This window comes from Meriones unguiculatus, chromosome 7 (genome assembly GCF_030254825.1).
Source record: "Meriones unguiculatus strain TT.TT164.6M chromosome 7, Bangor_MerUng_6.1, whole genome shotgun sequence".
In the NCBI taxonomy this organism is placed as follows: Eukaryota; Metazoa; Chordata; class Mammalia; order Rodentia; family Muridae; genus Meriones; species Meriones unguiculatus.
Window position 1 is genome coordinate 22613583 of NC_083355.1, and position 27577 is coordinate 22641159.

A 27577-nucleotide genomic window follows, 5' to 3' on the forward strand; every position below is an offset into this window, starting at 1 on the left:
GTGTGGGGATGGTGTATGCTACGGGAGGTTTAACTTTTTTAAACAAGCCCTCATGCCTTAATTACTACACATGAGCTCTTTTCTTGAAGTTCCTAGTCAGTTCTCCAACACCATTTCCTAGTCTTAACCATGCCATTTATTAAGAGTAATAGAAACCTACACCTGAAGTATTTGTGGGAAAATGTTACTAGCTAATGAAGATGAAGATGAAACGTAGGCACTAAGCTGAATAATGTATTTTAGGACAAGGGTGTCCTGTCAGGCTTTGCAATAAGACCAGTGAAGACTTCTTGAAGAAGAAAATATTGAAAACTTGTAGAAGTTGGAATTTATAGACTATATGAGGGAAAGAATGTATAGAATACAGGTTAGTGATTTAGAGACGTTGTAAGTTTGGATGACTAGATTAAAATTAATAGATACATAAAGACAGATGTTATGTAGTATATCTTCATTAGTTAAGTAAAAATAAAATAGGGAAGGTTACTAATGTGAGTTTGGTCATTTTAATGTTAGGTCCTTGAGGATAGAATAGTTCTAGTAAAATAACTAAAAATAATCTAGACTAATTAGAGTAATCCTGCTAATTCTGATGGTTTATTCAGACAATTCAGGGTTAGACTTGAACTCACCACAGCCTAGGCTGGCCTTGAGCTCATGGCAATCCTTCTGCTTAGTTTCCTGAGTGACGGGATTACAGGACATGCCTCACCATGGTGGCTCATATTTTTGATATTTAAAATAAGATGCTTTGTACTATTTTGATCTTTGGTTTTACAGAGATTTGACCTATATCATATCTCTCTCTTAGTGACATAAGAAGCAAAAATGCTTTATGTATTTTATTATGTAAAATACCTTTGCTTCTGCATGATTTGGTGGTCAAAGTAACATGCTACAGTTATTGTGAAATGTAAGACCACGCTGTCATTCCTTCGGTTTTTCATTCATTTATCTTTGCATTCATTGACAGACTTTTTTTCCCCCCCAAGGGGGGCATTCTGTGTGAAGATGTCAGATGAAGCAAGCCTTTAAAATAGAAATCTTAGGCTGCATCTTGTTAAAAGGCTGTATCTTTTCACAAAGCGGTAATCTTTCATGTGAAAATGAAGAATTAGTGTGCCAGATCAAAAGTTGTAACATTTCAGCGACTTCAGATATTTCCTATCCCAAGGTGAGGCGTCACCGCTGTCGCGTGGCTCTTCAGCGACTCTGCTGATTCTTACAGTACGCTCATTTATCTGGAGTGGTTAGCAGAAGAGCTGACCCACAAGGATGGCTCTCAGAAGTACTGGTGGGCTTCTCACCTAACGTCTTTAACCATATGGAGAGATCTTTTTAAGTGCGTGTTTTTAGATTTACCTGTTTTACGTGTATGCATGGTTTTCCTTCCCGTGTGTGTGTATGTACCCCATGTGTGCCTGGTACCCGTGGTGCTCCTGGAGGTCAGAAGAGGGTATAGGGTCCCCTAGAGCTGGAGTTACAGGTGATTGTGGACCAGGGTGCTTGGAACATAACCAGGGCCCCCTGCAAGAGCAGCTTGTATTCTTAGCTGCTGAGTCATCTCTCCAGTCCCAAATGTGTGTGTATTTTTTTTAAACAGCTTCCTGTGTAACGGGGAATATCCCAGTGTTCCTGGTTCATGCTATAGGCTACTGGGCATCTGTGCTCTATTTCATTCTCAGGGGAGATTTGAAACAGCACAGAACCGAGTGACCCTTCACTAAACAGTCCCTCACAATGCAACCTTTTCCTCGACATTGGCTTCTGTTCAGTTCAGTTCAGTGGACTTTGTGATAGCGTTTTTGTGGAGTTGCGGTAGCATTTTTTTTTTCCCCTTCGCGTTTTGAGTCTTTTCCCATGTGCCAGATGGTGGGGATTAACAGACTTAGCTTCTGGTGGTGTTTCCTTGCTTTGTGTTATAAGAGTGTTCAAGTGTGTTATGAGAGTGTGTGTAAGAGGTTAAACCATCAAAGTTTGAAGCAACCACAGCCAAAGAAATGTCATGGGCTTCTGGTAGAGCTCAACTTAAAAAACTCTGTTTGCACTTTCTGTGACCTAATGCTGCATTTCACACTTCCAAGTCTTTCCTAGCACCTTGCCCCACCCTTACCTGCTAAGGTCTCAAGCCTCAGCCCAGGCACCATTACCCTGAAAACTCTGCCAATAAGCTTCACTGCCTCTGGGCCTACCCCTAACCAGTCAGCGCCTCACTTCCCGCCCGCTTTTGCCAAAGCTCTCTCCTTTCTGGAGATGGCTGTATGAAGATTGTGGATGGCTTCATCCTTCCAACGGGCTTTAGCTTTGTGTTGCTGTTGTTTAAAGAGGGTCTCACAGTGGGATTCCTGTTAGCCTCAAGTACCTGATCCTCCAGCTTTAGCCTCTTGAGTTCTGGGATTGCAGGCAGCCACAACACTCCACGAGAGACCACTTTTATTTGCTTGTTTGTTTTGTGAGGGTTTTATGCGTGTGGGAACCTGCCTGTTCGCGTATGTGGAGGCCAGAGGTTGGTGGCAGATGTCCTCTGTGACTCTCTACCTCATTTTTGGAGCAGGGTTCCTTGCTGGACCTAAAGCTCAGTAACTCAGTGGAGTGGCTGGCCAGAAAGCCCCGAGGATGCTCTTGTCTCTGCTTCCACCCTGCTGGGATTACTGGCACCCCATGCCCCCAGCTGACTTTTTATCCATGTGTTGGGGATCCAAACCCAGGTCCTCTTGTCATCTGTCCCCCTCCCCCCTTATGTTCTACCTTCACGTCCATCACCTGGTTTGTAGAAATCCATCAGAGGTCTGTTGCATTCCGTGAAGAAAAGAGTATCGAAAACAGTTTTTATTATGTCCATTTAAATGTCTCATTACGTTTATTTGTGTGTGGGGAGGGGGCACGCACATGCCCAGCACACACGTGGAGGTCAGAGGACAGCGTGTGGGGGTCGGTTCTCTCCTTCTACCGTGTGGCAGGGAGTTCTGTAGCAATGGTGGCTGTCTGATATTAAGCCCCTGGTCCCCGGAGCTACATAACTTCCTTTGTTACACGCAGCTTCCTAACTCCATCTTGGTGCCGTGGGTGTTATGCTCTAGCAGTCAGACCTTGAGAAGTACATGGACCAACGGTTTGCAAGAAGTGTTTGTGTAAATTAGTTATGTGCAGTAGAGTCGTGGGAGCCAGGAGTGAGAAACTAGTCATAGCCAGAGCAAAACAGCATTTCTTAAGTTTTTCTCACTCAAAACTCCTTCTCACCTGAGAAGTTTTTGATGTATGTTCAGATAGTTATATAAAATAAATGCACAAATCAGACACTGGACTGTAACAAATCACAAATAAATTTATTTTAAAATAATTGTTTAGTGTATGTATAACTTTACCATTTACTAAGCCAATGTCGAACATTTCACATTAATGAAATGGATATAATTATTTTTACAGAAGAATTAAATCTTATATCCGGGTGTGGTGGGGTATGCCTTTAGTTCCAGCACTTGGGAGGCAGAGGCAGGCAGATGCCTGTGAGTTCTAGACCAGGATAACCTGGTCTACAAAGAGAGTCCAGGATAGCCAGAGAAACTCTGTCTTGAAAAAACAAAAACAAAACAAAACAAAAAAAAACTTAAATCTTGGTCAAATATTTAATATGGGAGGACAGAGTATTGTCAATGTTTTTTTAGACTTGATTGATATTTTTATTTTATAGTCATCAATACTAAGAATGCTGCTTCGTATAAATGTGTAGAACAAAATGGCCAATGTGTGCTTAGGGACATTTCAGAAATTATTGTCTAACCCCAAGCCAAGATTCACTCAATGGTTGTATTCAGCAACTCAAACAGCAATTTTATAAGTTTTTTTATTCTTATTTTTTTATTATATGTCTATGTGTGTATGTGTGTGTGCATGCAGTGCCTGGGGAGGCCAGAAGAGGGCATGAGTTCCCCAGAAGCTGGAGTTACAAAAGGTTGAAAATCCCTTTATGTGGGTGCTGGAAACCAGTGAACTTGAATCCTTTGTGAGAGCAGTAAGCGCTCTTAATTGCTGAGGCATCTAACCCTCAAACATCAATAATAACAACAGCAACAACAACATACCTGCTAATCCAATCCAGTCCAAATATATGTTAATTTAATCACTTGCATGCCGAGGAATGATGGTAGGCAAACATTAAAAGCCTTTGTTTTCCACAGTTAAACCATTTTATTCCCATAAACGAAGAAAACTGTATATAGTTTTAAAACAGGCAGTGGTGGCACACACCTTTAATCCCAGCACTTGGGAGGCAGAGATAGGCATATCTCTGTGAGTTTGAGGCCAGCCTGGCCTACAGAGTGGGTTCCAGGATAGCCAGGACTACACACAAAGAAACCCTTGTCTTGAGACCCCCCCACCTCCCAAAAAAGACAAACGAAACAAAACCAAACCCACCTTGCTACTGCAATTCCTGGTGTACAACAGACTCTGGTTTGACCCAGGGTGTTTCAGGCATTGTTGATTGGCATTTGCGGCTTGATGGTATACACAGGCCAGGTGCCATGTGCTATGGTTAGAACCAAGGCCTTGAGGTTGTATGATGAGACACGGCTGGGTCCTGCCACAGACACCTAGACTTCGTTACACTTCCCTTGTGACTTAATTTGTGGTCATTACACACTCAGAGCTGTCCGCTGTTGTCTAGTTCTTGTTATGTGACCCACAGTTTAAGAAGCCACGGTGGGAAGTGGCTGCTGCTTTTTAAATCTTTGCGGCAGGACGGAGGTGTTTTGGACTGTCCTAAGAACCCCACACCCGCATGCTACTGCTTATTTTATTTTATGTGTGTGGGTGTCTTGCCTGCATGTGTGTCTGCACCCACGTGTGTGGCTGGTGCTTGACAAGGCCGGAAGAGAGTATAGGATGCCCTGGAACTGGAGTTACAGATGGGCGTGAGCCACCATGTGGATGATGGGAAGCCAGGTCCTTTAAAGGAAGAGGCAGGGCCCTGGAACTCTTAGCCATCTCTCTGTCTGTCTCTGTCGCTCCTCTCTCTCTCTCTCTCTCTCTCTCTCTCTCTGAGATAGGGTCTCATCTATGCAGCTCTGCCTTGAACTGTCAGTGCAACTGAAGACAGCCTTGAACTTCTGATCCGATGGCCTCTGCTTCCCCGGGGATTGCGAGTATGCATTACTATGCCAGGTTTATCCATTTCTGTGATGGTTCCCAGGGCTGCAGGCATACTAGGCAAGCACCCTGCCAACCAGCTCCATCTTCAGGCTGTTTGCTACTGTTAAAATAAAATTTCTCTGAATAAATGAGAATGTATCTGTGAGTAGACAAGAGAATTCGGAAATCATTTTAGCATTTTCATACATTCTAGAAATGAAGTTAACAGGCGGATAAGCAAGAATTCACTATAAAAATCAACCCTTCAAGGCTAGAGAGAAGGCTCGTTGGTTAAGAGTTCTTTCTTTCTTTCTTTCTTTCTTTCTTTCTTTCTTTCTTTCTTTCTTTCTTTCTCTCTTTCTCTCTTTCTCTCTTTCTCTCTTTCTTTCTTTCTTTTTCTTGAGGAGACCAGAGTTCAATTGCTAGCATCTATGTTGGGTGACTCACAACCTCCTGTAGCTCCAGGGCATCCGACACCCACTCAAGCCCCCACTGGCCCCTGCATGAATGTGCTCTCAAGTGCGCATGCACACATACAAATAAAAAGGAAATCAATCTTCCTTTGAAAATTTTGCATTTGAAGATATAGCCAGTTGCTTTGACTCTTTGTAAATTACGATACATATAAAACACAAGACATGATAATTTGTCAGTGTTGTGATTTATAAGACGTAGGGATTTTAAGTGGAATAAATCTTACTTCTCAAACTTGAATCAGAGGGGCCAGGAGATCAGAACGTACCATCCAGCACACAGCTTCTCCGCATGCCAAGTCGGCAGTATGGCATGCACAGCTCACTGAAAAGAATTTGTATTTCTCAAAGGATTTCGCAGGCAGCTGTTGCAAACATCAGTGACCGAATATCGTCCTGCGTACCTCTAAACGGCTGAAACTTTAACAAGGGACAGATGTGTAAGGAATATAAGACATAATAACTGATGTACAATTAATAGAACTCATAATATATGTTTTTCGTGTGGTTTTTGCCATGAGACGAGGTCTCATAAAATCCAGCTGCCTTCAAACTCGCTATGTGGCTACTTGCTCTCAAACTCCTGATCTTTCTGCTTCTGCCCCCAAACCCCAAACTTGGAATTACAGGGCGTGTGCTGCCATGCCTGGCTTTAGATTTTTATGAGGCTTCACTGGAAGAGCAGCAAGTGCTCTTACCCGCTGAGCCATCTCTCCAGCCCTTAGATGTCATTTTTCAGCACGTGTCACATTGTAGTCCAGGCTGGCTTGAACTTGATCCTCCTGCCTCACCTCCCAAGTGCTGGGATCACAGGCATGTGTCTGAGGACTTACGGATTGCATGCTGCTTTTCTTCCCAGTGCCACCAAGAAGCAGCGTTAGAGGAAAGAATGAGATACATCTCGGATATTGCAATGGTACACTTTTCAGTATGGAAGTTGATGAGGCCCAGACGTGAGTGTGTTGCCCAGATAAGAGAACCCTGGCATTCCATTTTCCAAAGTACTGATTCAGAATGCCACCTGCTTTTCCCCGCTACTGGCAACCTTGTATCTAGACTTAACCACCGTTCATCTGTTTTGAGGATTGCGGCAGACTTATCTACCCACCATAGAAAGTTATCTCCTACCCGAAATACTTCACAGTGTGGCTTCGGTGTGTTTTTCCAGTGGTGTTTTCTGTCTTCAAATACTGCCATCCTGGACCACTAATGTTCCCACGTATGCTTTCCTGACTACCTGTTTTTCTAATACTTTCCTTCCAACTCAACAAGTTAAAAAATGAATTCACCCCCCTCCCCCACTCGCACCCAGACCAACCCTCCTTGGTTTCCCAACACTGTTACTAGCACCTCACTCAGGCTGGTGAGGCTTCTCATCCATCCATCATGGCTCCCCTCGAATGCTCCCTGTGAAGAAGCCGCTCTGATTCTCCTCCTCAGTTCAAAGTCAAAGTACTTCTAGACTCTCCATTTTAGGTTTAGATAGAAAGTGTTTTTACACAATTAGCGTACACCCTGATTTGTCTAGGATTGTAACTACCATGATCATTGGGAGAGGATGTTTGTTAGTTTGTTCTCAGCTCACAACACTTTTACCATGGTCAGGATGCCTGTATCCTGACCCTTCTCACAGCAGTTCTACGGATGCATTTGTTGCCTTATCTTTCCGGTGTCTAGAGTAATAGTGCTCGTGCATTTACATTTTGAAATACAGATTGTGCATTAATTTATTTTACATTACAGTCTGGACTCTTTTTTTTTTTTTTTTAAGGAAACTTATCTGTAAGAGGGCACTGTTTAACAACAATAAAAACATATTATAAAGACATTTTTCTGAAGGAGGTCTTGGTAGGAATGATTGACCCAAACCAAACCAAACCCAAACAACCTTTCAGATAAAAAGGAGTTCATTACATCTTGAGAGACCACCCAGGCACAGTGTAAGCAAGACAACATGTATGAAGTCAGCTTACTTAATAATAGACACAGAAGCTGGACAGTGGTGGCGCACGCCTTTGATCCCAGCACTCGGGAGGCAGAGGCAGGCGGATCTCTGAGTTCAAGGCCGGCCTGGTCTACAGAGTGAATTCTAGGACAGCCCGAGTCTACACAGGAAAACCCCGTCTCAATCTTCCTCCCACCTCCCCCCAAAATAGACACAGCCTCAGAGCCCAGTTAATGTTTGAAGACTTTTTACAAGGACTCTTCAGAGCCTTGCTGATAACCTTGGTTGCAGACTGCCTCCAGTTATTCTTCCGTTGTTGCAGTAAGTACCAGGACCAAGGCAACTTATACGTTTTTAGAGTTTCAGAGGGTTAGAGTCCATGATGGCTGAGCAAAGGGACAGCTGAGAGCTCACAGCTTGGTCCACAACCACGAGGCAGAAAAAGGGTGTGTTGAGAGTAGCGGGATTCTTTAGAAATCCCAAAGCTCACACCCAGTGACACGCCTTTTCCAGCAGGGCCACATCTCCTAATCCTTCCCAAACAGTTCCACCGACTGGGGACCAAATATTCAAACATGTGGACCGATAGATAGGGGCCCTTCTCGATCAAACCGTCACATAAACCACATTGTGTTGGGCTATGGGTAGGCCTAAGATGACATATCTCAAATGCAGGAAGCAGAGCTGGAGGGGGCAAGGCTTGCTTCTTTTACAGTCCTCTTGATTCACTGTGGGCAACGTTGTGGAAAACAACGATAACAACAACACACCAACACACACACACACACAAACCGTCTCTTAAGAACTAAAGGGCGCGGCTTTAGAGGTGGCTCAGCGGCTGAGAGCGCTTGCTGCTCGTGTAGAAGACCCAGGTCAGCATGGCAGCTAACAACCGTCTGTGACCCCAGTGACAGGACCCAGCGTCCTCTTCTGAGAACACTGCACATGCTTGGTGCACAAAGGTACATGCAGGCAAAACACATCCATACACTTTAAGACAGACAAAACAAAACAAAACAAAAAACCTACCAAGAGGTTAGTGCTCTCAGTGACCCAGGACCTTCCACCAAACTGCTACCTTTAAATACCAATACGTCCACCCCTGAGGACCAACCTTCTACACATGGACCTTTGGGAGACACTCGGGTGCTATCCAGACCATTACAATATGTGAACCAATGACTCCTGATGAGAATTCCAAAGCTATTTAGAGTATTTGGTTGAGGATTGGCAAGAATATTACAAAGATTCTATAATAGAACCCCATGAAACCTTTGACTTCTGTACTTTAAAAAAAACTAGTTATTTTTCATTTGATGTATGTAAATGTTTTGCCCACATGGATGGGAGCGCACCAAGTTAGATTTCAGAGTGTGGAGTAAAGAGACAGAAGTAAGAAAGAGACCAGAGTCTCACCTCAGCGATGAGGCTGTTTATTAGCACACGTAGCAAGGGGCATCCTCTCTCAGAGGAGCCGAGCAGTCTGCCAAGGGAAAAGGCTGGCTGGACCTTTCAGAGAGGCAGCTGAGGGCTTGGGTATGAGGAAGCTGATGTAGCTTCCGGGGCTATCTGAGGGTCTGTGGTCTCTCCTTTCTGGAATTGCCTGCTCAAGCAACACTGGTTATCTTGGAGGACAGGCTGTCCCGGCGAACATTTCTCCTTGTGGCTGACTGGATAATGGTTGAGCAAGGCTAGCTGTGACCTCATAGGAAATTCTGGCTCACACTGTATGCGTGCCCGGTGCCCGCCGAGGCCAGAAGAGGGTCCTGGATCTACAGGAACTTGAGTTACAGATGGTTGCTAAGCAGCCGCCTGGGTGCTGGGAACTGAGTCTGAGTCCTCTGCAAGAGCAGCAAATACTGTTTGACAGCTGAGCCGCCTCTCCAGCCCTGAAATTCTACATTCCATACAATATGGAAAGTTTCTCCTGCGATTGCATACCTGAAGTTCAAGAGATGAGATTCTTGAGGCCTTTTTGGATCAATAGGTTTGACATTTGTGTTGCTGTTTTCTCTGTGTGGTGGACAGAACATTTTAAAAGCTATATTTTACGCCTGGCATGGTGGGGCACATGTCTGTAATCCCAGCACTTGGGGAGGCAGAGACAGGTAGATCTCCTTGAGTTCAGGGCCAGCCTGGTAAACAGGGAGAGAGTTCCAGGACAGCCGAGACTACACAGAGAAATGTTGTGTCAAAAAAAAAAAAAAAAAAACAAAAAAACAAAAAAACAAAAGCAAATACAAAAACTCAAAATGAACCATTTATGTTACCCCAAAATGTTTCCTAGTACCAATTTATAGCTGATCTCTCCCCTTGTGCTCAGTTAAATGTCATTCAGGTTTCCGTCATATAGAGCAGTGTCACTTGTTTTTTAATCCCATTCAAATAGACTCACGCAGTACCTGCTTTCTTTGTTCCTGGCTTCTTTTTCTCGATCTATGTTTTGAGATCCATACGTATTGTAGTTATAGTAATACACCATCTTCTATTATTGAATAATATAAAGTATAAGTGTACAACAGTTCATTAATCCATCTTCTGTTGATGGATATTTGATTGTTTCTGTGTTCGATCGTGGCCATTCCTTTATTTACTCACGCACAGATGTGGATGTACTAACTCGCGCCTCATATTTAGACCTAACATTTCTGGGTTGTAAGGTGGCTGTTTAGCTTTGGCACATGCCCCAAGTGTTGGAGCAATGCCCCCTCGCACCAGCAATGCCTTCGAGTCCCACCGGTCCCGCATCTCACTGACAATTGCTATTGTCAGTCAACTTTATAAATTCTAGACATCCTGGCGTGTGTATTAGTACTTCCTTGTGGCTTTCATTTGCGTTTTCATTGTGAGTAAGGGTTTGGGGTATTTTCCTTATGTTTACGGGTTCCTCAGACATTCCTGAAATGGATTTGTGAGCTGCCATGTGGTTGCTGGGAACTGAACCAGGGTCCTCTGGAAGAACAGCCAGTGCTCTTAAGCGCTGAGCCATCTCTCCAGCCCCCTGAAATGGATTTGTTTCTGGCTTTTTATCTATTTTTAAATTACATTTATTTATTTATTTATTTAGTATGGGGAGAGGGGATGCATACCATAGCGTTTGTGTGGAGGTCAGAGCTTTCAGGACTCATCACTCTCTTTCACCATGTAGAATCCAACTCTGGTCGCCAGACTTGGTGGCAAAAGCCTTTACTCACGGAACCATCTCGCTTGCCCTCTGGATTTTTAATTCAGCAAGATTATGAGGTTTATCTTTTATCTTTTTCTTTTCCTTTTGGTAAAGTCTTACATATCTTTTCTTGTCTTTTTTTTTTTTTTTTTTCCAGAGCTGAGGACTGAACCCAGGGCCTTGCGCTTGTGAGGCGAGAGCTCTACCATTGAGCTAAATCCCTGACCCCAGTCTTACGTATCTTAATCTGACTTCAAATTGCTCATGTTGTTGAGGAATGACCTTGAACTTTTGATCCTTCTTCCTTCCACCTCTAAATGCTTGGGTTATAGGTGCATGCCACTAAACCCAGTTTATGGGGTGCCAGGGACTGAACCCATGGCCTTAGGAGAGTGAGGCAAACTTTCTGCCAACTAATCTATCTCTGTCAGCCAAGTCTGTAATGTCTTTTAATGTTTGGAAATGTGTAAGTTGTCAGAGGCAGATAGGAAATATTTTTCTCTCTTCTATAACCTTGTCATTTTTTTTATGAGTAGATTCCTATTTCATTTAGTATTTATGTCTAATGTTTAATGGCAATATATAACAAAACAAAATTAAATAGTTTGAAAAGCCACAATATTTTTATCACACTTCATATTTCACAACTTTATTATTATTATTATTATTTAGACAGTGACAGTGTCTTACTGGGCAGCCCCAGGGGGCCCGGAACTCTACATTAGTGAGGCTGTAGAGATTTACCCGTCTCTGCCTCCTGAGTGCTGGGAATGCAGGCACCCACCATATCCAACCTGCATCTCACGTATGTATACAGGGAAAATTTGAGCATGCAAGAACCTTAGAACGAATTCTAGTGGAGTCCAATAGGCCAAACGTATGTTCATCATTTCCTGTACAAGCATTTGCTGAAAAACAGTAGCGTTAAGTGGAGGGGCGCTGTCTCAAAGACGGTGTAGCTTTTTGTTGGTAAGTGTTTTTGAGGCCAGATCTCACTGTATCTCCCAGGCTGACCTGGAGCTGGCCTCAGTGTAGTTGAGGATGACTGGGAACTGTTGATTCTTCCGACTCTGCCTCCCAAATGCTAGGGTTACAGGGATGTGCTACCATGGCTGGCTAGTATACTTTCAATTACGTGGTTACAACGAAACGAGGCGTTTTATAGATACAAAACAAAAGTCTCAATTTGAACGCAGTGGACTCAGTCATTTAAGCATGAGCATTTTCCTTTCGGAAGCATTGGTCACGAAATGCCTGTTCTTCCAGTTTTTGTTTTTGTTTTTAATGTTAATTTGATGGCATGTGACATCCAAGAAAATTAGTAGTGAAATAAGAAATGTAAGTTAGGGTAACTAACTTCATGGGAAACATAATAATAGATACTCAGCTTGTTATTTTAATAATAATTGCCAGCAATTCTTCTGAGGCCATTAGTGTGTGGTTCCCTCATCAGACACTTAATCTAGGGAGAAATTGAAAACCTCGTGTAAAAGGACAGGGTCGGAACACAGCTGCAGTGGCTGCAATTGATGTTTTTCTTAAAGAAGACTTGATATTCCTTAACCTTTGACCTTGGTCCTGAGAATTGGGGGGAAGGAGGAATTTCAGGGTGGGGGGGATTACTCCAGTGTTTAGCCAGGCTTTTTTCCTTTTCCTCCTGCCCCGATCTGTGATAACGCAGTTAGTCAACTGGGGTTTTCGAACGTAAATAGGACCTGAAAAATCTCTGCTCCCTGTGACCTTCGTCGAAGATTGTGACCCACATTGGGAGCGTTTGAAAGCACGAGTTAAGGTCCCCCAAACATCAGCGGGACTCCCTCTTTAGAACAGGCTGGCCTCTGACTCAGAGAGCCACCTGTCCCTGCCTCCTGCGTGTGGGGATTAGAGGTGTGCGCCACCATGCCTGGCTCCTGGGCCTGAACCGTGTCTGTAAAATGGGGCCAGTTGGCACAGTGAAAAGAGACCTCACTGCCTGACTGGGCTCAGTGCTGGAGGCCACTTTTTTTTTTGTAGGATCAGGTGCCAACAAAAGTGCTTTCACGCAGGAGGCAGAGGCAGGCGGATCTCTGAGTTCGAGACCAGCCTGGTCTGCAGAGCGAGTCCAGGACGGCCAAAGCTACATTGAGAAACCCTGTCTGGAAATACAAGCAAGCAAGCAAACAAACAAACAAAAAGGTTTTATGAGTTCGCTGTGGTCAGGGAACTGAGAGGTGGCGTCTGAGTCACGCCTGAAGCAGGACCTTAAGTGGGCATTTCAAGAAACCTGTTTAGACGTGCTTACGGAAGGACACTAAAAACAAGCAAAGAAAAACATCAACTATGAAAGCCTCGGTATTGTTGGAAAGGTCTAAGCAGAGACCAGAACACTCTCGAAGAGAGTGTTCAAGGACACGGACTCTGTCACGCATTAGGTGACAGAGGAGGAATGACAAGCTACTGAAGAGAACTCTCAGTTCTGATATCCTCATGGTTTTGGCCATGGGAGTCACTTTTCATCCTCCGGTGACATTCCAGGAATGCCGGGGTCAATGAGACCTAGCAGAAGGCTGTCCAGAAATGCTAGCTGCCACGATTTTATTAATTTAATTCCCAAAGAATTATCCAAAAGGCAAAAGTGGACGTTTTAGATAAGAGAAACCAATATCTTTAAAAGAGGCTTGGGGACAGAGACTGTCGGTTTGCCGTTGTGAGGATGAATGAGGCCCTGCATTGAGATGGCGCCCACGGGGTTGAGGGTTGAGCAGACCCGCAGCTGCGCAGTTCCGGACAGGTCCTGTCTGGCTTGCCATTTGGCTCTCCTTAGCTTCCGCATCTTCTACCAAGTAAGCCAGTGAGCCGAAAAGTGATCTCACAAAAGGAGAATTTTGTTAGCAAGTTTTTGGTTTTTGTTTTTTTCGAGACAGGGTTTTGTGTGTGTAGCCTTGGCCGTCCTGGACTCTCTTTGTAGATCAGGCTGGCCTCAAACTCCCAGAGCTCCTCCTGCCTCTGCCTCCTGAGTGCTGGGATTACAGGGGTGTGCCACCGAGGGCAGAGAGCAAGTGTTCTTAATTCGGTGATAATTTAATACTATTAGGCATAAAGGCAAGAGCTCACGCTGCTGTGCCAGAGGACCAGAGTTTGGTTCCCAGGACCCGCATGGAATGGCTCCCCACCTCCTATAACTCCAACTCCAGGGGCTCCAATGCCCTTTTCTGGACTCTTTGGTCACCGAGGCACACGCGAGCACGCAGGCGCACACTCACACCTGTGTGTCCTGGTTCAGGCTGTTTAAATGTCTCTTTGAAGTTACTAATGCTAAGGTAGTTTAAAATCTCCCTTTCCTCTTTGGGGCTGAGCTCAGTTACCTTTGGTGCTGTTTACACCACACACAGGGCATCTGAAAGGTGTTGAGACCAACTTAAATGTCATTGTCAGAGAGTTTAGAAGGTTCCGGGGCCAGAGCTCTTTGCCCCTAGACCATCAAACCCGAAACGACTTTGTTGTATATAACTAAAAGACGTTGCCACAAGACGGTTGCTCGGGAAGCCTTTGAACTGCTTTTCCCTTTGTTCCCTTTAAGAATCCTCCCAGCACACAGCTGAAAGTTTCACAGCTAGTTATTTTCTTTTCTTTTTTACAATTAAAGGGGAAAAAAAAAAAAAAAACCACTATCAAACTCACAGAAAAGTTGCAGTGCCGTGCAAAAAAACTTTTTTTTTTTCCGGAAAATTTGAGCTCAAGTTGCTGACTTTGATCCCTATCACGCCGAGCGCTTTAAAACGTGTGTCCTATCTCCGACATAACCACAGTACAGCCATCGAAACCAGGAAACGAACATTGGCAAATGACTGCTAATTTATCCTCCGTCCCATGGGTGTCCGGCTTGTCTGTAACGCTCATTCCCACCAGAGGATTTACTTCAGAGCACGCGCTGTTCCCTGCCAAGTCCCTTCACTTGCGGTCTGGAACAGCCCCTCAAGCTGGCACGACTTTGGCACTTCCAGGATCCTGAGCCAGTGACTTTGTAAACTCAGGTTAGGTTGGTCCCTTATGGCACGATTCAGGTTCCGAGCTTGGACAGGGGTGTCACAACGGTCAGGCTGTGTTCTGTTTGTCGTTAGATGACAATCGCGTGTGACTCCAGCTGTGACCCTGTCAACCGGGCTTCGCCACCACACAGCTCTCCTCTCACCTTTGTAATTCAGAAGGGTTGAAAAGCCGTGCTTTGGGGGCCTGGAGGGATGGCTCTAGCTGTGAAGAGCACCTGCTGCTCTCCAGGAGGACCTGAGTTCGGTTCCCAGCGTGCGGTTTGTTAGGTGGCTTCTGACCACCTGTAACTCCAACTCCAAGGGGTCAGGCACCCTCTTCTGGCCAGCTCTGCAGTGGAATCCCACCAACGGGGAATCCACACATGCCCATGAATCAAACTAAACCGTTAAATACTTTGAAACTATGTAAATAGCCTATTTACCGTCAGACTTAAACTTTAACTTTTTGAGAGCTGCACTTTTTTTGTTTTGTGTGTATGAGTATTTTGCCTGCACGTGTATGCGTGCGCAATGTGCGTGCCTGGTCCTTAAGGAGTTCAAAAGAAGGCACTGAACCCACTGGACTGGAGTTACAGGTGGGTTGTGAACCATAGAAAAAATGGTTCCAACTCATTTTGTCCTTTCCGTGGTATCAGCTGTTTCTCCAGGGAGCCTGGTTCCCTTAAGAGGAGAATATTTAGAGGGTCCATCAGGAGGCTGGAAGCTGTGCCCCTGTTTCTGGGTGATATTGGCAAAGAGGACTATATTTATTTATGAGTGCTCATGTACATACGTTTATATGTGTGTGTTGTATATCTTTAGATACAGTAGGAGCCAAGGCTTTGTGCCTGCGCCTCGTTTCCAACACAGCAGGTTCACGTGTTCGGTATTAATGTATTCCTTTTGAGGATAGACCCCAAGTCCTTGCATATGTGAGACAAGCGCTCTACCACCGAGTTTATCCAAGCCACGGTTTCCATTAACTATTACTAAGAGTTACTGAAAGGGTTTTAAAGGTTCAAGGGAAGCAGGCCTTTGATGTTTCAGTCACCAAATCAAAGGCTAGCTTGCTATATTTAACTGAAAGACGTTCACTTTTGAACACCTATATGACAATTACTCATGAAACCTTTGAACTGGCTCTGTGTCCCCTCCCCATTGCTGAGAATCTTCAGCATACAGGTGAAAGCTTCACAGCTGTCTGAGCAGAGCCTTGAACTCCTGATCCTCGCCCCCCTGCCTCTGCCTCCCAGGGGCTTGGCTTTGGATATCCCATGCCAAACTACCATATTTTCTTAATCTTTCAAATTCCTACATTTATTATGTCTTTATATTTTGTTGCTAGCATCTAATGGCTGAGAGGTTGAACTGTCTCAGTTAGAACAGAGTGTAAATAGAGTGGTTGTATTTTTCAAACCAAAACTGGAACACAACCTGATTCCTGTCTATTCCATGACATATGAAATTACCGTGAACAGTTTTGTGGAAATTATTACCGTGAAAGCAGATCTAAAACTTTTCCAGCTATGGAGGATCTTCTGGACCATTATTACCAGAGAAAACGAATTATAGATTCTGGAAAAAATGTAACCAAAAAAAAAAAAAAAATCTATCTGAAGACATTAGAAACAGTCTGTTTTCTGGGTTTTTTGCCTTAAGAATAGGCTCCATTTTAAACCTCAGAATTACTCAAGTTTGAACATAAAATCTGCACTCTTAATTAAAACAAACAAACAAACAAAAAACATAAACAGTCAGAAATAATGGGGGAAACCTTGGTATGGAAAAACCAAAAGGGAGGTATGAATTTTCTGGTTGATTCTTGAAGTGTGTGTGTGTGTGTGTGTGTACCTGTGTACATGTATTTACACCCTACCCCATATGAGCTGAAAAATGAAAGTTATGTTTCTTCAGGGTGACCAGCCCATTCGGGTATTCTTGGAATTATAAAATGCCTATGGTACCTTTGGTCACTCAGGCTGCCGTTCCTCACAGATGAGACAGAATTAGAACTTTAGCCCAGATAAGTTAACTACGTGTTTTATAAAGTGAAAACAGCCACAATTAACCACCCCCAATTCCTATAGCGTTTAGAGAAATGTAAGAGAATGTAGAACTTCTGCAATGTATCATTTATAACGTTCAGAATACAGTCCCAAATTGTCACACACAAAGAAACAAGAAAATGTAACACTTCCTTCAGAAAAAGAAAAGTTAATGTTGATTAGTCCCAGATGGTCTGGGTATCCGGAAGAATGCAGTGAAACTGTAAATATGTACAAAGATGTAAAAAAAAAAAAAAAAAAAGATGCGCACAGTGAGTTAACAAGTGGGAAATGTCAGCAAAGAAACTATAACAAAGAATGAAAATCCTAGAATTAAAAATTTCAAGAAACTCTTTGGATGGGTTTAACAGCAAATTAAGGTTGCAGGAAGGTGAGTAAAATGAGTTTAGTGGTGGTGTGTGCCAAAGTCCTGGCACTTAGAAGGTGGAGGCAGGAGGATGGTGAATTCAAGGCTAGCCTAAACAACAGAGCAAGTTTCAGGCCAACCTGGGCTACATAGTCATACACACACACACACACACACACACACACACACTTCACCGTCAGTGTTAGAGGTAAAGAACACTAGAACGAGAAGGAACAGTCTTGAGGGAGGTGTGGGAAACGTGAAAATACCTAACGCACGTGTAACTGACGTCACAGAAGGAAAACAGGGTGAGCAGAAAAGGTACGTGGAGAACTGCCCACTGAGGGTGTCCCAGGCCTGTTAAAAGCCCTAACTATAGAAAGAAGAACTCAGGTAGGAAAATGCAGATAAAATCACACCTAGTCCTGTCCTGACCAACTGCAGAGAGCCAATGTAGAGGGGAAGCACGATAAACGGCAGGAACATGCCACCGACTTCTCATCAGAAACTGTGGAATCTGAAATTCAGTGCAGTCTTGAAGGGGATGAAGAAGGGGGGGGGGAGATGTCAACCTAAGATTCAGTTTTTGGTTTTGTTTTAGGTCTCACTTTATAGTCCAGGCTGACTTGGAATTTACTGTCTAGTCCAAGCTTCCGACTTGACTTCATGTCAATCCTCCTGTTTTATCCTGGGGTAACAGGTGTGAGTCACTGTAGCTGGCTCGATCCAGAAATAGATATTTGCGAAGGCCATGCTGGCCTTGAATTCAGAGATTTTCTTACCTCTGCCTCCCAAAGACTTGGATTAAAGGTGGCATGCCTAGAACCAGAATTCTGTATCTAATAAGATTTTTTAAAAAATGTCTTAATTATTTTTATTTTGTGTGTGGATGTTTTGCCCGCATATGTGTGTATGCACCACATGCATGCCTGGTACCTAGGGTGCCAGGAGAGGATGTTGGATGTCCTAGAACTGGAGTTACAGATGATTGTGAGCTGCCATGTGGGAGCTGGGAATCGAACCTACGTCCTCTGGAAGAGCTATCTTACAAGCTTGAAAGCAAAGTGAAGGCATACCCAAACAAAGAAAAGTTAAGAGAAACAGTTCCCATATGGTTACACTACCGTAAGTATCAGCTGAAGTTCTTTAGGCAAATCGATATCAGACAAGAACCAGACATCCATGAAGATAGATAGATAGATAGATAGATAGATAGATAGATAGATAGGTAGGTAGGTAGATAGCACCAGAAATGTCAACGATATGGGTAAAGCCAAAGTAAAATTTCCTCTTAATTAGTGTAAAGTAAAATGTGACTATCTACAGCAAAAATGAGTGCCGCTGTCTTGTGGAGTTTGTGATGTGTTTAGACACGATGCATGACAGCCAGCGAGTGAAGGCTGCAGGATGGGAAAAGGGGGCTAAATGGCTGCAGGCCTCTGGGGGCCTGGCTAATCGGAACCACGCCGACTGAGGGGAAACTGAACTGGTGCTGCAGAACCTCTGGAGCAGGCAGAAACGGGCGGATGAATAACAGTGTCTGGGGAACTGAAGAGCCTTCTTTCGGCGACCTGGACAGCCAGCCAGCTGGAAGTACAGCCACGGAAGATGTGAATAACGCTGTCAGTTGCAGGTCTTAGTAACTCCCAAAAGCACTGAAACTGGGGGTGGATAATCCCAGCACTTGGGAGGCAGAGGCAGGCAGATTTCTGTGAGTTCAAGACCAGCCTGGTCTACATAACACGCTCCAGGCCAGCCAGTGCAGTATAGTGAAACCCTGTGTCAGAAAAACAAAAACAAAACCCATCCTGAAATAAATAAATGAATGGATTGAAATCATAGGCTTTAAAAAAAAAAAAAAAAAAAAAAAAAAAAACTGTAGCGGAGTAGAATTAGAAATCAGCAGAAATCTTTTTACTTTTTGTTTTGAATTGAACCTGGACAGGGCATGCGCACACTGCTCTACCCCTGGTATATCTCTTGTCCAGAAATCAGTAAAAAGAATGAACAGAGAACTCACTAATTCTGCTAAAAATCTACAAATTAAATGAGTATAAAAAAAAAGTGGTGGGCTGAAGAAGTCCCAGGAAAATTGTAACTAAATTACAGTGAGAATAAAGAATCGGACTCATAAGCTACAGCAAGCATAACCCTCAGGAAGTAAAACTCACCGAAACAAATGGAATAAAAATCTGAACTGGTCCATATTTTAGATGTTAATATAAACAGTAGAGAGGAAACAGTCAGCTTCACATGACTCTAAAAAAAAAATAAATAAGAGGGATTGCTGCAAAAATAAAAACAAAACCCAATGAAGAAATTTAAAAGGTTATAGGCTTAAATCATCCACAAACATGAATAAGTCCTTAATAAACTATTCACAAATCCTTAATAAACTATTTAGCGGTTGGGTCCTCATACACACCATAGCAGCTAAGTTATAACCAGGCAGGGTTTTGTCCCAGGAATGCAAGGAATGTAATCTCAGGAATTTATCTCATCGTGAAATCAATGTATACAGGAAAAGCATGAGATTTCAACAGGTGCCTTATAAAGATGATATGTGCTTCTGCAATCCCGGCACTTGGGACTGTGCCCGACACAGGAGGATCACAAGTGTAAGGCTGTGTGGTCCTGGGCTACATACTGAGTTCCAGACCAGCTTCAGTCCCTAGAGAGAGCCAATCTCAAACCAAACAAAGAAAAAGAAGGGAAAGCCTGTCTTTCAGCAAACCAGGAGCAGAAGGGAGCTTCTTGGGATCCCTGGAAAACCAATGGTTAAAATAATTTATGGTGAAATAGTAACCCCTCCCACCACCACTAAGTAAAGCCTCAGTAAACAAGGTCATTACAAAAGCTAGACATATATTTTAAGATTCTTTTACATTTTATAATGTGTGTGTGTGTGTGTGTGTGTGTGTGTGTGTGTGTGTGTGCCATAGCCTGCTTATGGAGGTCAGAAGAAAAATTTAGAACTGGATTCTCTCCTTCCAGGGATCAGCCTCAGGATGGACAGCAGGCACCCTTAACTACTGAGCCACCTCGCCAATCCCTAATTATATTACTAAAAAATAAGCAAATAAATAACTATACAGAGAGAACGAATGACTTGACAGGATGATTTACACAGGAAAAACGTGTAGAAAAATATGTAGATACAGGAAAATATACTATTATTAGCTTTTTAGGGAAATATAAATTAAAATCAGTATGAGAGGCTAATACACATCTCTCAGAATGGCTGTCATTTCAAATCCCGATGATGGGGCTGGAGAGATGGCTCAGCAGTGAGAGTGCTTGTTGCCCTTTTGGGGGGAGAATCCAGTTTTAATTCTCAGCACCCACACCTGTAACTCCAGTTCCAGGGCCTCTCACGCTTTTCTTTCAACTAGTGCCGGCACCAAGTGTGCTCGTGAGGCACATGCATGCAGACAGGGAAAACACACACAGAACGAATAACTGTAACAAGAGTTTTTAAATGGTGACTTGTGGGTTGTCTCAACTAAAAAAAAAATTCTGACGATATGCTCAATGTGGTGGTGCATGCGTGTAATCCAACGCTGGGGAAACTGAGGCAGGAGACTCGTGCATTTGAAACCGGCTTCGGCTACGTGGTGAGACCCTGTCTCAGAAAGCAAAACCAACCAACATTCCATTAATATAAAATAGGGGTGAAGATGCAGAGAAACAGGAAGAACGCATATTTTGCTGGTGACACACCCACTTTTGAACAAGTTCTGGCAGTTTCTGTTAAAGCTAAACATATACGTACTCTATGGCCCTGTAATTTGACACCTGGGTATTTACTCAAGAGATATGAAAGCATGTGGCCACTGAAAGGCTTTTACAAGGATGATCATACTTCAGCCTACTCATGAGAAAAGCAAACACACTGCCAGCTGAGGGACAGTCTCTGAAATACCTGCCCGACTCTCAGAACCGTCAAGGTCACCTAAACAAGGAAAGTCTGAGACATTAACCAACCAAGGGGAGTCTAAGGGGACATGGTGACTAAACCAATGTAGGCATTGGAAAGAAATGGAGAATTAGTGTAATGGTCAGCTGTCTGTTCGTGAGGTACAGCAGCTGTCCCACACTGACAATAATAGAGAGCGCTGGTTAATAGAGAACGCTCAGTATGGAGAGTGTGGGAGCCCTCTGTACTTGCTTTCATAATTTTCTAATAAATTTCAAACTATCTTGAATTTTAAGCTTGTTAAAGAATTTTAAAGATCTCTTTATTTTATCTCGTGTGTATGAGTGTTTCGCCTGCATGTATGTGTTCACACCACACAGGGGCCTCTTGCCCTCAGAGTTCAGAAAAGGGCATCATATTCTCTGCAGCTGGGGGGAAGGCAGTTGTGAGCCACCATGTAGGTGCTGGGATCTGAACCCAGGTCCTGTGGAAGAGCTGCAGATGCTCTTGACTACCGAGCATCTCTCCAGTTTACTTTTAACAAACAAACAAAAAACCAAACATAGTAGTTTTGTTTAAAATAACCCAAACTAGGAATAGCTGGGTATGGTGGTACACACCTTTAATCCCAGGAGGCCATAGCAGGCGATTTCAATGAGTTCAAGGTCAGCCTGGTGCGTGTAGTGAGTGCCAAGCCAGCCAGAGCTCCATAGTGAGACACAACAAACAAGCAAACAAACAGTAACAAAATTGAAAAGTTTTTAAATGTGCCTCAGTAGGAAAGCAGATGAGTGACGGCTTCGTATAGTGGGATATCCCCTAATTAAAAATAATAAGGAATGATTGAGAAGCACCGCTGAATGCATGGAGCCCCAAACGGTATGTTAAAAGAAGCTTTAGACAAAAAATTTGTATCATCTGTCTGTATCACTTCATGTTCACAGAGTTCTAGAATAAGCTAAACTAGCGACGATGGAAACAGTAGTTTCTGGAGCACACAAGTGAGTGAGGACTGAGTAGGAAGAGGCTTGTGGGAAACTCTTCTGGAGTGATGGTGACATTCTATCTTTTTTTATTCCTCTCTTATCACTGCTTCTCTTCCCTCCCCTCTCCTTTCCTCCCGTGTTCTCCTTCTTTCTTCCCATCTCTTCCCCATGGAGCCTCATCATGTAGCTTAGGCTGGCCTCGAACCCACAGTCCTCAGACTTCTGAGTCCTGGGATTTACAGACATGAACACCTACCTCTGGGTATTGACAGGAATTTGCATTACGCGGTGATATGCACTTTTAAAAAGTCATTAAGTAGCATGCTTAAAATACAGACAATTGCCTGCATAGAAATTTTGCCTGTAAATCTTATGAAAATATAGAATTATAGTGACATTTATGATGACATGTTATAGGGGTGAAATATACTGATATCCCTACCTTTCTGGAAATGTATCTGAACTGATGAATGAATAGAGGGAGGCCTAGGGGGAGTGATGTGTGGGGAGATAAAAACAGGATCACGAAGTTGTAGACTCCAGTTGGCAGTTAATGAGTGCCCACTCTATAGTGTCCGCCCTGTCTCCCTTCTTTCCTCCTCTCCTCCCTGTCCTCCCTCCTTTCTAAACTGTTCTTTTTAATCATGTGAATGTGTGCATCTATGTGTGGATATATACGTGGGAGTTCCGGTACCCTCAGAGGCCACGACAGGTACTGGATTCCCCCAGAGCTGGAGTTACAGGCAGCTGTGAGCCACCTGGCTCGGATGCTGGGAACTGAACTCGGGTCCTCTTAAGAGCAGTGTGTGCTCTCAACGACTAGGCCATTTCTCTAGCTCCACTGTTAGCTCTGTAGCCTTTTCTGGACTGAAGCTCACTAAGTAGCCCGAGCTGGGCTCGAACTCACAGCAATCCCCTGCATCAGCCTTCTGGTGTGGAAGTTACAGCTGCGCCTCACTTCGCTCTGGTTCCTTTTCTATTTGAAATATTCTGGGAAAAAAAAAATATTTGGAGGAAACTGGCCGTGAGGGCGTAAGTTTGTAATAGAGCTACTCAGGATTCTGAGGCATGAAAACACTGAGTTTAGGCCCAGCCCACGCAACAGAGCAAGAGACAGCTCCCTCGCGCTCTATCTCCCTCCCAGCTTCCCTCTGCTTCTTTCGGAGAGATCATATAGACGATCAAAAAAGGAAATTTTAATGTTTATCGCTGGGGTTTTGTTTGACCTTTTTTTCAACTGACTGGTTTTGATTAAAACAACAACTAATGAATAGTATAGTTTGGATTTGAAGAATGTTTCGTCATTCTACAGCAGTGATCAGCAAAATTTTATATATGCATATACATGGGAGAGAATAAAGGATATCTGAAATTCCTTCTGTAACAATCCACTTTTCAATTTTATTTAATGTAACTTTTATACAAGATCTCATTATGTAGCTGTGGCTGGTCTGATCAATGGGGCTGGCCTTAAACTCACCGAGATCCATCTGCCTCTGCTGGGATTAAAGGCGTGTGCCATCATTCTCCTCTTGGTCCACTTTTTCTCCTGGACCTCAGTCAGTGTACTGGGTCCCTAAGGAAGTTCTCAGAGCGCTGCCAACGCCGCCTGGGTAATCCCTTTCATTCTCCTTACAGCGCCATTAGGGGGAGCATGAGGGAGCCGAGTTCTGCCCTCAAAGAGGAATTCTGCTATTAGCTTCAGAACATTCAGACCTGTAGAACTGTGGCCTGTGTAGCTAACACTCATAATCCTTTCTTTTTAGATACACAATCGAGTGCCGAGCTGCAAAGCACCGAGGAGCGCCCTCTGCCCACAGGTAATGCTGAGGCTTTGCCGTAGAAGTGCATTTACAGCCAAAAGCACCAAAGAAAGGGGTTACAGTAAAAAAAAAAAAAAAAAAAGCAATGGGAACATTCATACAGTTCCTTTGCTGATAAAATACCTTCTCCACTAACGTCATAAAAATGCGACAGGGGGTGGGAGATAGCTCGGTGGGTAAACGCTAACACACTTTAGCTGGACCCCCAAAGCCAGCCGTGGCAGCGTGTACCTGTAACTGAGGGACACAGGTGGATCCCCCTGAGCTCTAGCTTCAAGTGGAGGGCAATAAAAGAATCATCTAAACCGATCTCCAGCCTCCACTCGCTTCGGCACACACACACGCAAGTGTGTGCATGTGTGGGCGCCCACATGCATACATACACACACGCACACGCGCACACACACACACACACACGCACTTCAGCAGCACAGAGTCAAACTATATTCCAGCTAATTAATCTGAGTGATTTTTTCAACTAATTGATTTTGATAAAGACAATAGCTTGAATTCGAATGCTTTAAGCTTCACTTTATTATTGTTTTGTTTGTTTGTTTGTTTTTCAAGACAAAGTTTCTTTGTGTAACAACTTGGCTATCCTGGAACTTGCTTTGTAGCCCAGGCTGGCCTTGAACTCACAGAGATGTGCCTGCCTCTGCCTCCCAAGTGCTGAGATCTGAGGCGTGCCCCACCTCTGCCTGACTAAGCGTCACTTTAATCTTTTTTTCTTTTTTTAATTTTTATTCACCTTTATTTTATGTGCACTGGCGTTTTGGCTGCATGCATGTCTGTGTGAGATTGTCCGGTCTTGGAGTTAGGGGCAGTTGGGAGCCGCCGTGTGGGTGCTGGGGTTTGGACCTCTGAGCCATCTCTCCAGCCCCTAAACTTCTCTTTAGAGCAGTCACTGGCCAGCAGCCGTTTCTGGAAGAAGGTCCTAAGCTCACTATGTAATCTGTTCCCCTGCCTTTGTTGTAGTTTTTAATAACCTTTGGAAACGTTAAAACCATCCTCACCCCTGGGCCGATACAGAGCAGGTATAATCAGGCCCGTGGGCCACAGTTTGCTGATCCCTGCTCTAGGCTTAGGCAGGAGGTTCCTGACTGACCACAGGCTAGCATAGACTGTAGAGTGAGTTTGAAGCTAGCCTGGGCTACATAGTGAGAGCCTGTTTTTAAAGCACCCCCCCCCAAAAAAAAAGAATGAATGAACGAACAGAAGTTTCTAGGTTTCCTTTTAAGAACGCACTTTTTTCTCAGAGTGTGTTCAGCTCAGTGTTTCTTAATCCTACGCACAGCCCAGGTCCACTTCTGCTCTCCGGGTGTCCAGACACCTTTGCACGCTGGGCTGGACTGAAAGGACTAAAGCTTAGTTGGGAGGGTGGATAACACAGGGCCTTCCTCAGGCAGTGAGTTCGGGGGTAAAAAGATGGTTTTCAGTGAAACAGCTCTCTTTTATTGGGGGGGGGCTAAGGTCTGTTTAAACCTTGGGGAAGTGGGTAGGGGGTTTTGGGGTGAGTGTACATCTTTGGCTGGGGCAGAGGTGCGGGGATGCTTGGAGGGAAATTCCAGCCGGACATGTCCTTTTAAGTCTGGCCACCAGGCTACATGACCACCTCAGGGGTGGCAGAGGTGGAGGTCACAGGGCTAACGCACGCAGGCCCGGAACAGGGAGGGGGTGGTCCTTACTCCTGCCGGTCCTAAGATGAGATTTGCAGGGTCTGGACGCATCTCAACCTCACTCTTGCTCTGGGCCGGCTTCCCCGGTCACATGGCTCACCTGCCCCACAAAAATAACACATTAATACCTGTTGGGCAGAAACAACAGTAGCATCCTACTGAATATGGTGAGCTATGCCAACGAAGAAAGAAGTTCTGTCTAGATCAGTGGGTCATGACTCCTTTGGGGGTCAGACGATCCGTGATCCACAGGGGTCACATATCAAATACGCTGCACATCAGATGTTTACATTCTGATTCGTTACGGCAGCAAAATTTACCGTTACGAAGTAGCAACAACATGACTTTATGGTTGGGGGTCAGACTAACAGGAGGGTCCCAGCGTTAGGAAGGTTGGGAGCCACTGGTCTAGATGGACCATGAGTTCGTTATGACATGGGGGGAAAGAAGTATCCACAAGAATGCAGATGGCAGAGGATGCATGAATCTCACCCATGAGCGTGTCTGCGCCTGCGCCTGCCGGGTGAATGAATGAAGTGGGTACCGCTTATCAGCATGCTGGCTGCGGCTGATGGCCGCTGGGAAGCTGAACCCCATACACTGTTTGACAAGTCCCCTCAAGCTGACTGCGGTCTGTAAGACGAACTCCCTTTGTCTTTTAGAAAGCCCAGAAGCCCTGAGTGACTACAGTTTAACCAAACCCCAGGACATGGAGAATGCGGACAGTGCCGAAGCCCCGGCCAATGAGGACGAAGACGCAGGAGGTAATCGGTGCTGTGCAGTCGAAACCTCATGGCTACAGACGTAGTTAGGGCGGAAATCAACTCAGAGTCATTCGTTTCACATATGCTTGCATCTAATATTTTGTTACAAGATAACACGGATGTTGGGGTGTGGGACGGGGGTGATGACTCGGCAATTAAGCATCCCTGCTGCTCTTCCGGAGGGTCCTAGGTTGGTTCCCACAGTCCATGTCCGGTGGCTCATTACCACCGATAACTCCAGGCAACCGTATGGTCTCTGTGGGCACGTACACGCATTCAGCCTATATTCATACAGTCACACCCGAGCCTATTGCGCCGATACTTTGAGAATTGAAGATACTTAATCCTTGCTCACATCGTAGTAGTTTTAATTAAGATCGCTTGCCAGATTTGCTGGCGCATGGCTATGATCACAGTTCTTGTGAAGCTGGAGCAGGAGGATCGTGACTCAAGGCCATTGTGGGCTACATAACCAAAGCAATCTACTGAGACCCTGTCTCAGATGAAGCCCAATGAAAGACGCTTGTTTTTGTTTTGTTTTGTTTTTTTACCATGTTCCTATATAAACAATAACATGCCGTTCCAGTTTGCGGTATTTTTCCAACAGCTAGTCCTCCAGACATTACTGATGGGCTATCAATCCTATTATTTTAAATTTTAGTTATTTATTATTATTATTCACATACACATAGGTGTATGTGAAGGTCTGAAGAACCTGTAGGAGTCAGTTCTGTCACCACCAAACCCAGCTGGTCAAGCTTAGGCCTGGGCTCCTTTATCCTTTGAGTCAACTTGCTGGACCCCACTGCTTTTCGTTCCTTCCTTCCTTCTTTCCTTCTTTCCTTCTTTCCTTCTTTCCTTCTTTCCTTCTTTCCTTCCTTCCTTCCTTCCTTCTTTCCTTCTTTCCTTCCTTCCTTCCTTCCTTCCTTCCTTCCTTCCTTCCTTCCTTCCTTCCTTCCCTCCCTCCCTCCCTCTCCCTCTCTCCCTCCCTCCCTCCCTCCTTCCCTCTCTCCCTCTCTCCCTCTCTCCCTCTCCCTCTCTCTCTCTCCCTCCCTCCCTCCCTCCCTCCCTCTCTCCCTCTCTCCCTCCCTCTCTCCCTCTCTCCCTCCCTCTCTCCCTCTCTCCCTCCCTCTCTCCCTTCCTCCCTCCCTCCCTCCTTCCCTCCCTCCCTCCCTCCCTCCCTCCCTCCTTCTTTCCTTCCTTCCTTCCTTCCTTCCTTCCTTCCTTCCTTCCTTCCTTCCTTCTGCTGCTGTTCTTTGAGACAGGGTTTTTCTACATA

The 27577-nt window shown here is 44.5% G+C and overlaps 1 protein-coding gene across 3 annotated transcripts in view; it reads left to right on the forward strand.

Moving 5' to 3' along the window:
- Ikzf3 (IKAROS family zinc finger 3) overlaps positions 1–27577 on the forward strand; it is an 87602-nt gene that overhangs the window by 1886 nt on the left and 58139 nt on the right. For all 3 annotated transcript variants that reach the window (XM_060386789.1, XM_060386791.1, XM_060386790.1), the window contains exons 2-3: positions 23802–23855; positions 26197–26298. In XM_060386789.1, the coding sequence (XP_060242772.1) occupies positions 23802–23855; positions 26197–26298 (156 nt within the window). The remainder of the gene's footprint in view (positions 1–23801; positions 23856–26196; positions 26299–27577) is intronic.